This window comes from Austrofundulus limnaeus, unplaced genomic scaffold (assembly GCF_001266775.1).
Source record: "Austrofundulus limnaeus strain Quisiro unplaced genomic scaffold, Austrofundulus_limnaeus-1.0 Scaffold32, whole genome shotgun sequence".
NCBI lineage: Eukaryota > Metazoa > Chordata > Actinopteri > Cyprinodontiformes > Rivulidae > Austrofundulus > Austrofundulus limnaeus.
Window position 1 is genome coordinate 161,898 of NW_013952434.1, and position 15,954 is coordinate 177,851.

Sequence of the window (15,954 nt, forward strand, 5' to 3'; positions counted from 1 at the left end):
AATAATAATAATAAAAACAAGCTTACAATCATCTTGATTTTCTCCTCAATAAGGATCAAAAGCCTCAAAGAATTTGGATTTGCTGCCATCAGAGGCGACCAACATTGAGATGATCACTTTTTAAGCCAATAATCAGCTGCTTTTCCAACATTCATTTAGTTAATTGGTTAATGGGTCCATCAACACACAGACTTCTTGGAAGACATTATGGATCAAATCCAGACTTCTTAGTTCACTGAGTGTCTGTGTCCACATGTCTGTGGGACTACACACTGTGAGGTCCATCTGCTGTGCAGTGTCAAAGAGTTCACATGTCAAAGTAGATCAGATCATCAGCATCTTTCACACCAACACACACACAGAGACACACACCAGTCAGAGTGCTATTTATAGTTTAACAATTAGAAAACTCAATGGAGTTGGAGGATAAGCTACAGCTAATTGCAGCTGACTGAGGCTCTCAAATATCTCATAGTTTCGACCTTTTTTACACACTAAATATGGATTTCCACACCGTTCCCTCAGTGTTCTGCTGGGAGTCTGCACCCTAACCAATCACAGTGACCTCAGGTAGAACCTGTTACCATGGTTACATGCTCCGTGCATCGCCAGAGGTTAAGAGCTGAGCCGCAGGAAAAGGCACAAATCATACCCTTCCTCAGACACGTCACATAGCTTGATCAGCTTCTCTTCATGTTCTTTTTTTGTGTGTTTGTAATCACTGCAAAGAGCGACAGCTGCTAACAGGATGCAGCATATTATGAGTCTCAAATGAACAAATAGGCAGATTGGACCTCTAAATTCAATCTGAAGTCAGTGCYGTCAGTTTGAGCTGGTGGAGGCCTTCAAGTTCATTCCAACTTGTTTTTTTTTTTAAAGCGATGGACCTGGTGTGTAATAGTCACTGGCTGGCTGATTGAAAAACAAGAGAGAAGGAGCACGGACACTGGATTCTCTGTTTGCTCTGCAATTCCCTCGCTCTGTTCCTCCTTTCAACATGGCACCTCTTTACATCTCACCATGGAAACTGCACTCCCCRTGTGTGTGTGCGTGTGTGTGTGTGTGCGTGTGTATGTGTGTGTGAGGTGGATCTCATGGCTCCTCAGCCACCGCCAGTCTTCATGACTCGAGGCACGTTCAGAGTGGTTTTTGTCCGAGCTCTGAATGAWGGGTGGCAGTGGGAGCGATGTCACCCCGCCAAGTCTTCGGACGAGTTTGGCGGTTYGTGCGGAGGAAAGCAGTGGGCTTCTAAACATTCAGCCAAATGTTAATCATGATAGTTATTATTAAAGCTGTCAGACAGCAACATCTGTCCTTTTTTTACACCCCCACCCCACCCCCAACTCTTCACAGCTGGGTGTCACAGATGCAARTTTTGTTAACAGCATTTGTAATAAACTAATAAAACTACTGAATGCCTGTCTTCTGATGGCTAATGAGATTCTCTCTTTGTAAACAAGTTTTACAGTATTTTTTTAAGTGYAAGAAGTATTTCAAAAAACCAGCCCTACTTTTATTTTTGCTCTTGTCTGACTCAAAATGCAAAACATTTTTATAAATCTTATGGCTGCTTAATTGGTGCCTCAGTCTCAGAGACCATTGTTAGCCTAAAGAAACCTCTAACATTAACCAGACCATGTTTTGTTAAATGTCTTAAGAGCATAGGTTTTAATCATGTCCGACTGCATAAAGCAGGGGTGTCCAAACATTTTGTCACATGGGMCAAAATCATAAGTCARAAGGACTTGAGGGCCAMAAATATTTTCCCTTACCTGCTCARCAATAAACTAAGCATTGACTACTTTACTTAAACAAATAAAGTAGTCAGATTTATTGCTGGAAATGGATGCGTAAATTAATCTAGATCCAGAACTTTAAAAGTGTTTTGCAGGATTCCCTTRTTGAAAGAAATTTTGCAATTTTTTAGGTTTCAACTGGGGAAAAAATAACCCAATTTAGTCAATTCTGATCAATRAAATCMGGATTTASGTCACTCTTTTGTTGAAAATGCTTGTTGTGTTCARATGAATTTAATAAATTAAATAAAAGCAGATTGGAGTCAGATTCTGAGTAGAAGTCACTAGATAAATGTGGAAAAAACTAAGAGCCTGGTTATTTAAAGACAATTGGTATTGTTGCCAATTTTTTATTATAAGATTTTACTTTGTGATAAATTTGCCCTAATAATAAATAAAAAGTCTCCTTCTACATCAAACACCTGTGCTGGGAGTGGGGGGGGGCAATTTGTAAAGAAATTAGTATAATTCTTGAACTGAAGCCAGGGGCCACACAAAATCAGTTTAGGGGCCACAAATGGCCCATTGGCCACACTTTGGACACCCCTGGCATAMAGTTTTTTGGTTCGTTTTTATCCTCTTTACCCCTCTATATGTCTGTCATCTTTTCCCACAGATTGCAAAGAGCAGAAGTGCAGGCTAGCCGCTAACCAATAGCCCTAAATCCTAATCTAATCCCCACCAAGTCTCAGTCATTAGAGCATAATGGTCAGCCACTCACTGTGCTTAATCCAGTCTTACCTCAGCCTGGCCTGAAATCATTCAGCAAAGCAGAACCAATCAGTACAGTTTATTTTAGCATCTAAATGTGGATGAGACACGAGAGAAAGTCTCTCAAACTGCAGGTTTTCTGTCTAAATATTAAATGCAGTCGATCACTAAATTGATGTAATTCATGATAATCAGCTCATCATGTTCAGAGTGATGTAAATGATCTCATAACAAAGCTTAGAAACACTGAGGACACCTTTCTGGGATAGTTATTTGCATTTTGAGCTTTTTATTGTCAAACTGATACTCTGAAATCCTCTTAATGCTAAAAGTACAGTGCAGTCACCTTGTAATACGACACAACCTCACTATCATCACCAGGATTTTATGTCTGCAAAGTTAGCTTCAGGGAATAAATTAGCATACAAAATGTTATGGCAATGACATCCACTTTTCTGAGACACAGCTGAGCTCACGAGGAAGTGAATTATAATGGTGTTACAGCTGGCAGCTTGGATCATTATTATTTTTTGCTCACCTGTAGAAATGAAGTTGGTTTTTGCAAAACCAAACCACTGACCTGCTCCGTAACTGTTTTGTGTCTCTTTGGCAGGGAGGCATTCTCTAGCCAGACGCCATCACCACCACAACCACTCATCTGTCAACAAAGAGGCCTTGGAGACCAGGATGGTTCTCAGTGATGACTCAGCAGAGAGAGAGCACCTGATTGGAGCAGGACACACCCGACACCATCACTCTCATAAGCGCCACTATCTCGATTTGGTTGAGGAAGATCAGCCTGTGGCAGAGGAGCTAACCGCTGGAGGGGCTGGGCCAGACCAACCCGGGAACCCTTTATCCGATGACATCATCAAGGTGGAGTTTCACAGTCCTGCGCCAGACGTTGTGCCCTCCGATGAGGCTCTGGATTGGGCGAAAGCCCCCAAACCCCAAAAGCAGAAAGGTGGAAACCCCACCGCTCCGTGGATGCTGGCTGATTTGTACGACTACCTGTCTCCTGACAACGAGGTCTCGGCAGTAGATACAACCCCAGAACCCGAGCCCACCCCTTCCCCCCCAGCTGACATGGAGGATGAGAATCCAYTCCTGTTTGGTTCCACTTCTAAACCTAAGAACGCAAAGCCAAACATGGACAGYGCGTCATCCTTACCAGGTCCCCCCATGCTGGGCGCAGACAGAGAAGAGGAGCTGGGTGTGGGCGGCGCCATGGGTGCTGATGGTTGCAGGCTGGGCTTTAAGCTATCTGGACCTGGAATTTGTGTTTCAGAGTGTGACAACGATCCCAATTTCTGCTTCAACGGAGGGGTGTGCACAGTGGTAGCAGGGGCAGGAGCCTTCTGCCGGTAAGACACTTACTAACTCTGTCTGATTAACCGCTGGAGYATTTGACACTAAAAACATCCTTTTYAATTTGCCTTTGGTGATCATTTTAACATATTTATCCTCCATTACAAAAAGGTAAGATTCAGGACACCACAGACACACAAACACACAGGGAACAAACACAGAAGGCTGCCTTGTTGTGTCATGAGAGCTTGTCAAGATCACAGCAGGATCCCCAGAGGATTAGCTCAGTTTTTAGGAGGTAAAGAAATCATGTGGTTGTCGCCTGCTGCTAGACACCCAGCAGGCACATGCAGAAAGACTGAGCAAAAACAACACTGTAARTTTAGGCAAAGCAAAAAGACACATTGGTAGATAGACACAACGCTTCTGCACAATCATGCAGCATCCAGACAACACAACAACGACTGGACTCTTGACTTGCAACCATCTGTCCAGTCCGGCAGCTTCTCTGCAAGCTTTGAGGCAAACTGTTGCTCGTGTCAACCTACCTGCTGTAACGTCACAGACATACTCGACTAGGCAGCTGTTTGCACAAAATACAAGCCCAGTTTCAATGTCCCAGCTTTTTTGGAACAAGTTGCAGGCATTAAATTCAAAATGAGTGAACATTTGCAAAAAAAATACCAAGAAAGTTTATCTGTTTGAACATTAAATATCTTGTCTTTGTAGTGTATTCAATTGAATAGGTTGAAAAGGATTTGCAARTCACTGGATTAAGTTTTTATTTATGTTGTACACAATGCCCCAACGTCATTGGATGTGCTCTAAAGTCACGAAAAGAACACAACGGCGGTGCACACATTTGAGCTAAATATCTTGACTTTTTCTTAAAATAAAAAGTAATTTTCACCAAACTAAAACCAGTTTGTCCTACGTTTGTCCCCCCGTCGTCTCCCGTGTCTCCATGTCTTTGCACCCAGGTGTAATGTGCAGGACTACATCTGGAACAAAGGCCTGCGCTGCGAATGGGCCGTCACAGAGTTCCAGGTGTTGTGTGTGGTGGTGGCCGTGGCCTCGTTTGTGTTCCTCCTGCTCTTCATGATCATCGTGTTCTTTGCCAAGAGCCTGTACCGCCTCAAGAGCGAGAACACACGCCTTCGAAAACGCAGGTGGGTRCGGCTGCCAATGTGAAATGTTGTTTTTGAGTGGTGAAGTTTTGAATTTATTGAAAAGGTAGGCCAAGTCTCCGTTTGGACTGCAGGGAATGTACTTGTGCTGTGATTCATGTGGAAAACAGACAGGCTACTGCAAATATTTATATCACACGAATCTCCCTCTCTGCTTCCTGCAGTAAGTACCGCCCACAGAACAGCGAGCCACAGACGGACGGGCTCTCGGTTTCAACAACAGCTGATGGTTCGCAGCCAAATGTAAGGAAACTGTGTGACACCCCTCCGCCCGCTCCTCAAACTCATACTCACAACCTGGCGTACTATGACAACATTATCTGTCAGGTATGCCCCTGCTCTCCTCGTGTTTGTGCTTCTCACTCAAAAGTCTGTTTTTTTCTCTTTGTTTGCATCTGTTTGTGTTGGATCCCTCTTGTTTTCTCCCCTTCTCATTCTGTCTCCTTGTTAGCTGGAAAAACAGCTTAATGTATTTCAACTTGCAAAGGTGATAAAACTCTTCTCTTTAACCCCAACTACAGTRTAAATGCTTGGTGCCAGATTTTAACCTTTCATTTTCAGTTAAAAAAAAACTTCAAATGTCTCGCATCTGATCGATGCCCCTTCCAAGTGAAATGATTGATGACCTCTCCTCTCCCGAGGCTTCCTGCAGCCATTTGTTCAGACACATTGTGCAATCACAGCCGTGTGATTAAACATCCGTTTTTGATTCTCCTTCCTGCGACTCTGCAGCTTCCTGAGGAGCTCGGTGAGGCAGATGGGCCTCCATTTTGTCCGCGTGTTCTCTACTTATGCAGCCCGTTCAGCCATTTTCGGTCCCTGCAGCTCTTCTTTTACAGGTTCTGCATGCGGTGCTGCTTAGAAGTGAGCTGCGCTGTAGCAGCATGCAAGTGTRTGTAAAATGGCACCGCGTTTATTACTGTCAGAGTGGGGGTGTGCTGGCAGATTTATGTGCACCCTTGTACCGTATCAATATTACTGACCTTTTGTTGTACAAACCAACACACTTATTAAGTTTAGTTAAATTGTTGTTAAAGTCTCAGATGTTGAAATGTAGAAAAGGCAGATTTTAATGTTTAAAATGCTGAAATCTGTCATGTGAAAGCTCATTGAGTGAAATTTGCCCATCAGCAGCCAGTGCGATTGATCAATGGTGGCCCATTTTCTGCCTGCTGCGTTGTGACCTTCAGATATCTGTGACACACCAATAATCTAATGGCTCCAACATCTACATATAAATAAAGRCAATAAACTCAATAACTGGACAACGACACAAACATGGACCAACGTTACCACGTTCAGCTCAAATCTGCAAATTTAAGCACATGCCAGCAGATATATAAAAATATGCCTATTATAAGTTCATTCCCCAACATGTTAGTGAACATCTTATTTTAATGTATTGTCTGCTATCAGAGCTGTGCTAACATTCCCCTGCAGCGATTATAGATGAGTTTCAGTAACTGCCGGATGCTCTAAATGTCAGGTCTAGAGGCTACAAAGAGCTGCAGGAACATGGTGCACAGAGTGTTTTTTTAATGTTAGAAAAGTAATGGGTGTTGCAATCTTTTTCCATAACGTCCTCCATTAATAGTGTGGTTAAACACATCATAAGTGTCTGTTTTTTTGTGCATGTGTGAAGAGTAACTCACTCTCCCTGCAGGATGACCCCCAGAAGAAGGACAACCAAGCAAAGTCCCCTCAACCCAAGGAAGAGGGGTCCATGAACATCCTCAACTCCCACTCCCCAAAGCAAGAGAATAACCGTCCCGCCTCTGCTGTCCACGGTCACACCCCCAACAACACAGGGGAGAATGCAGAGGTAAACATGCTTCAGAACAACCTGGTATAAAAAACCCACACGATTAAATGTGCAGCCGGAGAATCAGACCAACTTGTTTAAGGTGCACATAAAAAAGAAAGAAAGAAAGAAAAAGCCCCCATAGGCTAATGTCGTTTACACCTTGCCAAGTGCTTTGTAAAGATTTTCTAACAGTCTAATAAGACCTAGTTTCTAAAATGAGCACAAAAAATGTTAAAGTTCCAACTTGAGAAGCACAATAGTTCTGTTTACAAAGCTGCCATGCTCATACTGATCACAAAGTGGCAATGCTGCCTCCTCTCCTTCCTCTATCTGCCTTTCACGCTGGACTAAAATCTGTGGCTTGGACCAACTACTGACTGATTGTCCCTTTTTTCTGATGCTCTGCCTTGGTCTTTGGCCAATGAACCTCTTCATTGTCTCTTCTCCYATCCCCCACTTTCTCCCCCTCTTTCTGCTTCCTGCCCCGTCTTCCTGTGTCTCTCTGCCCGCATGCATTGGTGTTATCAGCAAAAAGTGTCTGAAAATGTCTAATTTAAAAAATAAAATACCTATGTGGAAATAAAGTGACTATGTATTTGCAAAAATATTAATGTTTGACATTACTAAAAAAAAGTGGATATGTCTAGATAACATGAGGATAAAGTAATAGCTTGGAGTTATTTGAATCTATAAGCATATATTAAACACGATGTGTCTTGGTTTTCAATGTGTTTTACAATACTTTAATGTACTTGATATTCCTTTTTTACTTTTTTGCGTATTCATGGAGGATTACATTTGACGGTTGTTGGAATAAATCTTTTTCATTTTATGAAGCTCGTCCCTGTGTGTTGCTATGAACTCCACTTTCCCTGTAGAAAGTTGCTCTTCTTCTCTGCTTTTTCTTCTTCTGCATGTCTGCACATGATGGAGCTCACTACTGCCCAACTGTCCTTATGCTAATAATAACTGAATGCATGGCTGACCCTGCTTTGTGTGCTACAGGAGGCTGCCGCTCACAGATTACGAGAGAGAGAGAGAGAGAGAGAGAGAGAGAGAGAGAGAGAGAGAGAGAGAGAGAGAGAGAGAGACTGCAATCCCATTCAGCACCACGGACAGCTCCTGACTCAAATAGGAACTTCCATACCATCTATTCATGAGCAAAAATGTTGAAATATCTCATTTTGTTGTTATTGAACACAATCTTATCAATTTCCTTATTGGTTTATCCTTTATTGGCTTATTGATTCACAAAGCCCCCTTCTCATTTTTCTCACAGTTGAAACCATTTTGTTTGTTTTTTCTTAAAGGGATCCCTGATTAGTTGTAACATTAGACTTTATTTGATAAACATATATTTTAACTGTAAAATAAAGACTGTAAAAATACTGTAGGATGTTCAGTTTTTATAATGTTTTAAACTAAAAGTTTAAAAATATATTACACGAATGAGGCCATTTTATTTACACACAAAGCATTTTGGGTAAATGATGACATCAACCAGGGCCTCAGTGCGAGGCTACTAGCGAGCTATATCCACCCTGAAGGTTAATCTTGGACAATATCTGATGATCGACTCTTTTAAATGAAACCAGAGAGTGTTGACAGAGAGGAGAAGGTAGAAATGACTCAACCTGTAACTGAAAATATGGATGGAGGACAACAGAGCTGCTTCATGGAAGAAGAACCTCAGCTTAGCCTGTTAGCTTTAGCGTTAGCCCCAACACTATCACCATATATACTGTATGTATTATTAGCTCAGCGCTACACATTCTCCTCTCGTCACTGAGGTCCTCCATCCACATGACAGAGAGGGGAACGCAAAAATGACTCAGCCTGCAACTGAAAATATGGATGGAGGACCTCAGATTAGCTTGTTTGTTGTGCTAGCGCTGAGCTAATACATATAAGACAATATAGCGTGAGGGCTAGCACAAAGGCTAACAGGCTAAGCTGAGGTTCTTCCTCCATGAAGCAGCTCTGTTGTCCTCCATCCATATTTTCAATTGCAGGCTGAGTCATTTCTACCTTCTCCTCTCTGTCAACACTCTCTGGTTTCATTTAAAAGAGTCGATCTTCAGATATTGTCCAAGATTAACCTTCAGGGTGGCTATAGCTTGCTAGCAGCCTCACACCGAGGACCTATCCACATCATCATTTACCCAGAATGCTTTGTGTGTGAATAAAATGGCTCCGTCCATGTTAAAATATATTTTTAAAAATTATAAAAAATAAACAGCCTACAGTATTTTTACAGTCTTTATTTTACAGTTAAAATAAATGTTTATCAAATAAAGTTTAATGATACAACTAATCGTGGATCCCTTTAATAATTTAAGTGCTTTGTGCCTCAGTCACACTTTTGGAGCTCTGCAGCTCCACCTGCTGTTAACACCCTGCAGCACAGTTTCTTCAGTTCAAACAAAAGTTTCAGCAAGCTAATGGATTTTTTTGGTTTGAAATATTCATTTTAAATCAGCTTGGCAGTTGTTAAGCACATTTACTGAACAAAAATCTGAAGAGGCAATTGTCCTGAAGACATGGCTACTGATTTCAGTCAAATCATTTTTTATTATAAGATACATTGGTCCCTTAACTGCAATAAAACCACTAAAAAGGTTTAATTTTTAACTCAAAACTGTAATTTTTTTATTGTGCATCTTTGTTACTTCCTGTTGTCACTACTGACATTCACAGCACTGAAGTSGGACTAAAAAAAGATAAAATCCAAGTCAATTTTAGACAAAATAGCATTATAACAGCCAACATGAAAGTAGATCCTTTTTTCTATTTAGTGTATTGAGATTCTTGTCCAAAACTATTTATAATATTAGAAGTCTAAAATTTTTATATCTTTATATCTGCTTTTGGTTTCAAACCTTGTTTTAAAAACTGATCGTCACCWGTAATTGTCTGCAGTTTTGTTTGATTATTATTTAACTGTGCTGCATTGTTGCATCCCTCTCTACTCAACGTATTTCCACATCAGGATGGAGTCACTATTGGTCTGGAGGTGCTCCTACCCAAAGAGGCCAAGCTCCATTTGGACACCAGCCCACCACTTGAGTATGACGTCTTCCTCTACAAGGTTGCCAACAACGGAGACTCCGCYTCTCTCAGCCAAGCCACTCCCCCTCACTCATCCACCTCTCATGTCATCCCTAAATCACCCAAGTCCCCAAAACAAACCAAGGAAAGCGTATGTTTAAACAGTAAACCAGAGTCTGGAAGGAGCTCCTCACCTGGTCGCCATCCGTCGCCCAGCCGTCACTCAGCACCTGGGTGTGATTCCCCCACCCAGCCTTCCTCCCAGCACAAATGCACCACGCGCTCCTCTGCCTCCCCTCAGCGGCACAGAGATCTGGCTCCGGGCTCAGAGCACTCTGGGAGTCGGAGAGACAACCAGAGTGGACGAATCCGCTCGTCCCCTTCATCGCCTCACCTCACTCGGCCACCTCCATCATCACCATCCTGGATGAAAAACAGTGCAGTGAGCACCCGGTCACTGCCCCCCTGACCGGACGGTCCCTTCAGTCCATCCAAACCACCATCATCTGTCCTAATCTAATCAGTAATCTGTCCACTGTGGCTCTAACTTTATGTTTTATGTTGATTTATAGATATTTTATCAAMCTGCTATCTCTGCACCCTAACGTCTTACTTCATCACACAGGGCAAGAACAACACCTGATCCTAGAACTGGAAACACAAAGATCCCAGTAGTCCCATTCTTCAMCTTTTCTGTAAATAACCTCTAAAAAGCTCAGGTTTCTCCCGGCTCCTCACAAACTGTTACAACTCTCCCAACACGGTGCCAATGTCAGCTGCAGCTCAGGATGTTGTTATTACAGGYTTCAATGTGCTTTTGATGTTTTATATACTCTTTTTACTATAAAGTCTTTTTCACATTTCTAACCCTTGACCACCGGCTAATAACTCAAACTTTCACTGAAGGCAAAAATGAGAAGCAGGCCCCACTTTAAACAACTCTGCTGCCTCCTGGTGGATAATGTAGGCATCACAACAAATGATGATAACGTTTAGATTTCAGGTTAAAACCATTACTTGCATTATGTTTGTAGATAACACGTGTAAATAAAATATTTTCTAATGTCTTTTTGTGAATACATTACCCAATTAGATTTCAAGTTATTCAAATGTTTTTTGTTGTCGAAATGGATTTTTAATTATGTGTTTCATTTGTAAGGCGTTTATGATGAAGTGCTGGACTGAATTGTATTAAAATTGGACAATTGGAGCTGTTGTGTGAATCTGAATCTATTTTCTTATAACTGTAACTATTTGAATAGACCATAGGTTTCTGTGTGGTTTGTTGCAATCGTGCAGGGGGTTTCAAGAACCCCAGTTGATTACAGAATCATCCAAATTGTCAGATATTTTATGCAGGTTGGAGGAAAGAGACGGATGGTGGAAGCCAGGCAGCAAGGACTGATTGATTGTTTTGGGTTTGGAAGCCCATAGGCAGACTGAACTGTSTGAATTAGACAAACAAAACATTACAAACTCAGAACACTTCAGAAGTCAAACTTGTGTTGGCCAAGGCTGTTGTTAGCAGGCTGGCAGAAACAACAAGCTGGCAGCAAGTGAAGGAAAACTAAAGCTGGAAGGTGATGGAGCCCAGAAATGTTAAGTGAACATCACAGCACACAAGTACACACATGGAGAAACGTGCACGAGGGGACGCAGGCAAATGAAATCAAAACAAAAAGAGGTCCAAAAACTGAGACATCAAAAACACTTTCGAGGACAAACACTCTTTAGTTCACAAGTTATTGTGATTTCTTCCAACCCGACCAAATGTCTACAGTTTCATTTTTATGTGCTGTGCTGAGCAGCAAACTAAAACATTTTATTTGAAAAGCATTTGCAGTTAAATTAGCTCCATTATTCCCTCTGTGAATGGTTTTGTCTTTCAGAACCATCAACATGTAATATACATTGGCCTCGGAGGACAAAGACATTAGTTCAGTCTGCTCATCATTATCCCTAAATAAACTGAAACTAAAAACTATTATGTTTAAATTGTCTTCTAACTGCATTTTGCTTATATTTTTAAACATTAAATGTGTGTACATAAAAYGTTAGGTCACTTTTATGAACTATAACTTTAAATTATTCTTGTAATAATGCAACTTACAACAAAGTTTTGAGAGAAATCACTGCTGAAATTTTGAAATGAYTATCTATTTTTAAGGTTTTTACATTTTCCCCGAGCCTAAAGGTTAGTTTGTTTTATTTCACCCAACAGCTGTCAAACATCTGTAACCATGCTTCTGTGTTGCCTGCAGACTCTCAGTGGATTGTCCTGCAGCTCTTTGATGAACACAAACAGTTTCACTAATCAGGCTGGAGCATCTGCTGCCATAAGTCTGCTCATTAGTTTTTAGGATTTTACTACATAAACGAGTTGAGTTTAAAAGGCCCAGTAAATAAAGACTTGTAGATAGAGCCATGAAAAACATGCTGATAGAGACTTGTAGATAAAGACATGTAGATAGAGAGTTGTAGGTAAAGACTTGTAGATAAGAACTTGTAGATAGAGAGTTGTAGGTAAAGACTTGTAGATAAGAACTTGTAGATGAAGAGTTGTAGGTAAAGACTTGTAGATAAGAACTTGTAGATAGAGAGTTGTAGGTAAAGACTTGTAGATAAGAACTTGTAGATAGAGAGTTGTAGGTAAAGACTTGTTGGTAAAGACTTTTAGATAAAGACTTGCAGATAGAGAGTTGTGAGACTTGTAGATAAAGACTTGTAGACAGAGTAGGTAAAGACTTGTACGTAAAGACCTGTAGATAAAGACTTGTAGATAGAGAGTTGTAGATAGAGTTGTGAGTAAAGACTTGTAGATAAAGTTTTGTTAATAGAGTTGTAGGTAAAGACTTGTAGACAAGGAATTATAAAGACTTGTAGATAGAGAATTGTAGGTAAAGACTTGTAGATAAAGAGTTGTATATAGAGTTGTAAGTAAAGACTTGTAGATAGAGTTGCAGGTAAAGACTTGTAGATAAAGACTTGTAGATAAAGAGTTGTGGGTAAATACATGTAGATAAGTACTTGGAGAGTTGTAGCTAAAGACTTGTGGATACAGACTTATAAAGACTTGTATATAGAGTTGAAGATAAAGACTTGTAGACAGAAACTTGTAAGAAGAGACTTTTAAGCAGAGAGACTTGTAAATAGATAGATGAAACTGTTCACAATCTACAACCTCCTAAACAGATGTTTATGTCAGTAAATGATTAATTATTTATTAAATGGTAAATAAATAATAAAAAACACTAGTGTTTGTCTGCACCTGTTCCCTATTGTTAACTGTACTCATGACAAAATATTGGAGTTTGTACGAGTAAAAGATCTGTTTTAGCTGGAAAACCAAATGAATATGTAATTATAAATCTCTACTTTTATGGAGGAAAATCCTTGAAGACTGAAGGAATCACAAATCCTATAACAGATGAGAGAGAGTACCTGCAGTTCTTTTGTTTTGTTTTGTTTTTTTAGCAACGGCCAGTCTCTCTGCAAGACTTGATTGGAGTTCTGGTTTAAAATGGGATCTGGAGGCTCCACCGCTTTTTGGTCCCTCGAGGACCTCTGCTGTCACAGCTCATATAACCAGATAATATATGAGCATTATACAGCCCTKTTAAAATAACTGTGTCAGCTCAGGCTGAGTCTCACTGAGAGCATTGATGAAATATTTAGACTGAGACATGACTTTTCACAGCCACTCAGCAGTAGTGTAAAGGACAAAATTAGCAGCAGATGCTCTTTCTGCTTACTTTGATTTAATCAGAAGCACTTAATTATCATTTGTGATTGTAAATGCAACAAACAGTGTACCATATTCATACATTAACACTGAGGTGGTGCCTTGCACGGCCTGCCCTCATCACTTGCGCTGCATCTGAAGGAGCCACTGAGTGGCAGCGTTACTCCACAGTCCAGCCTCCACTCCTGAGCGAGAAAAGACCCTCAGGCACTTTGAAAACCGCTGATCTGCATCCGCATTAACATTCCCTCTGTGTGTGTGTGTGTGTGTGTGTGTGTGTGTGTGTGTGTGTGTGTGNGTGTGTGTGTGTGTGTGTGTGTGTGTGTGTGTGTGTGTGTGTGTGTGTGTGTGTGTGTGTGTGTGTGTGTGGCTCTTCAGTAGTTTTGCTGACCCAAAACAGATGTACTGTAATTCTTCTCTGCCTCACTCCCACTCCACCCATCCTGCTGTCTGTAACACAGACACACACAAATACACATCCTTGTATTTGCATCAGAGGATTTTGCATTGACTTCCATTCATTTTTGTAATTGCATTTATGCCTAACCCAGACATTTCCCCTAACCCTAAACCTTACTAGTCTAAACCTGACCCTAATCTTAACCTAAACTTAATTCACACCACACCTCTAAACCTAACTAGTAGAGCACAGTAGAACTTTAAAATTSAGGACTGGGGAAATGTCCTCACTTTGTTGGTTTAAAACCATATGACGGTCCTCACTCTGTAGCAGAAACAAGTACACACACTCACGTCTCCTGAGATGCCTTCATTGCAGATGAATATTTTTGTAATTAGTGGAAAACACACATCATAGAGGACTGATGCGTCCCTGCCAAAATCTCACCATTTATTAAGCATTTTTCACAGGACATTTAAAAACTGTTTTTTTGTGTTTGATCCTGACAAACAGAGGTAACGTAATGTTCTGAGGCAAGAACATCTAGAACATTTCAGAAGAAATGACAGGTCCGCTGCAGACACTGTCAAAAATTCCTGAACAGCTTTGAAAAAATCTAAACAAAAAAAGTCTATTTTTTTTTAAGAATAAGCTATATAAGAAGTATAAAAAAAAGTGGGGAAGTTGCTGGTGGCTTATCATCCCTATGGTAACCTCACACCTGTGTCTCTCACTCCCTGACAAACAGACTGAAAAGTAAGCCTCAAACTACACATTTAAAAATTCTCAAACCATGAGCAGCAGAAGACTGCAATGTATAATATGGTCACACAAGCTAACTTTTAATATTTCTAGTGATTCATGTATATGACAAGTCTAAAAGATCTTTCATTCTAATTTTTTCCAAGAAAATTTGAGGTAAAATRTAAGTAATGTTTGTGGAAGCCTGTCTGTGCTCTCTGTGTGTTGTACAGCAGAGAAAAACTGAAGGAAAAAAAGACAAATATCTCTACGTCTTGACRTTTTAATTTTGGGCCAATAAGAGTTGTAGGAAGAAAAAAAAGGTTGTTTAGAAAAGATTAGAAATTTTTCCAACATTTCAAAAGCTGGATTGTTTGGCACCAACAGTCTTTAAAAATCTCCAAAATTATAAAACTTCTAAATAAAAAAAAAAGCTTTTTAAGTGGTGTAATATTTAACATTCTGTGACCCTTTTAAACTTTGAATAAGATTTCTGCTGTGACGTATGTCTGAGCTACATCCAGTTTTCTCTTCTGTGTCACAAAAATCCCATTAATTGCCACTGATTTTATGCAACTTTTTTCTTTGCTAATTTGGTCTAAGTTGTACCAAATACTCTATTGAAAGTCATAGGACTTTATCATCAGTGTTGTAATATTTGTATATAACTGTGTAACAAGTTACGGGTTATACTATTAATAATGTGTTTCAAAGGTGAGCATTGACACCTTTAATATCTCATATATGGCTTAAAATGTTTAAAACAACATCCATCTTTTTTCTCTTTTATTGAATCACGTTGAAAGGCACAACTTCATCCAAATCAAATAAATTAATCTCTGTTTTTACTCACTGTGTGAGTTCAAGCATCAGAAAGCAGGTGTACAAAATATTTTTTCCCCTTTTGATTCAGGTGGAGTCTGGTGTGGAAAAAGCAAAGGAGCGACCTGAAAATCAATAGCTTTCTTTTGAAACAAGAACGTGTTTGATCCTCKTTAAAGCCAAGCCTCCAGATGAAGGTGATTTACTCCAACAGCACTGTGAAAATAGACTTCTTTTGCTGTCATTCATTGTGTCAAAACTCAAAACAACAAATGGAATAATCCTCTGTGGAAAACAGTAAGTGCGTACATGGCTCAAAAGGACAGTTGTCAAACTTTTAAGGGGTAAAAAATAAGATTTGAAGTTGTTTTTTTGCTCAAATCAGGAAGTTTTAT

At 40.2% G+C, this 15,954-nt stretch overlaps 1 protein-coding gene across 2 annotated transcripts in view; it reads left to right on the forward strand.

The window, feature by feature from the left end:
• LOC106515721 (chondroitin sulfate proteoglycan 5) overlaps positions 1 to 11,064 on the forward strand; it is a 13,162-nt gene extending 2,098 nt beyond the window's left edge. Inside the window, exons 2-6 of one of the 2 annotated variants that reach the window (XM_014005643.1) lie at positions 3,121 to 3,871; positions 4,796 to 4,984; positions 5,167 to 5,245; positions 6,666 to 6,824; positions 9,796 to 11,064. In XM_014005643.1, coding sequence (XP_013861097.1) covers positions 3,121 to 3,871; positions 4,796 to 4,984; positions 5,167 to 5,245; positions 6,666 to 6,824; positions 9,796 to 10,323 — 1,706 coding nt within the window. In that variant the 3' untranslated portion in view covers positions 10,324 to 11,064. Of the gene's footprint in view, positions 1 to 3,120; positions 3,872 to 4,795; positions 4,985 to 5,166; positions 5,330 to 6,665; positions 6,825 to 9,795 lie in introns of both variants that reach the window. The other variant, XM_014005642.1, reaches the window with a different exon arrangement.
• The last annotated feature ends 4,890 nt before the right edge of the window (positions 11,065 to 15,954 follow it).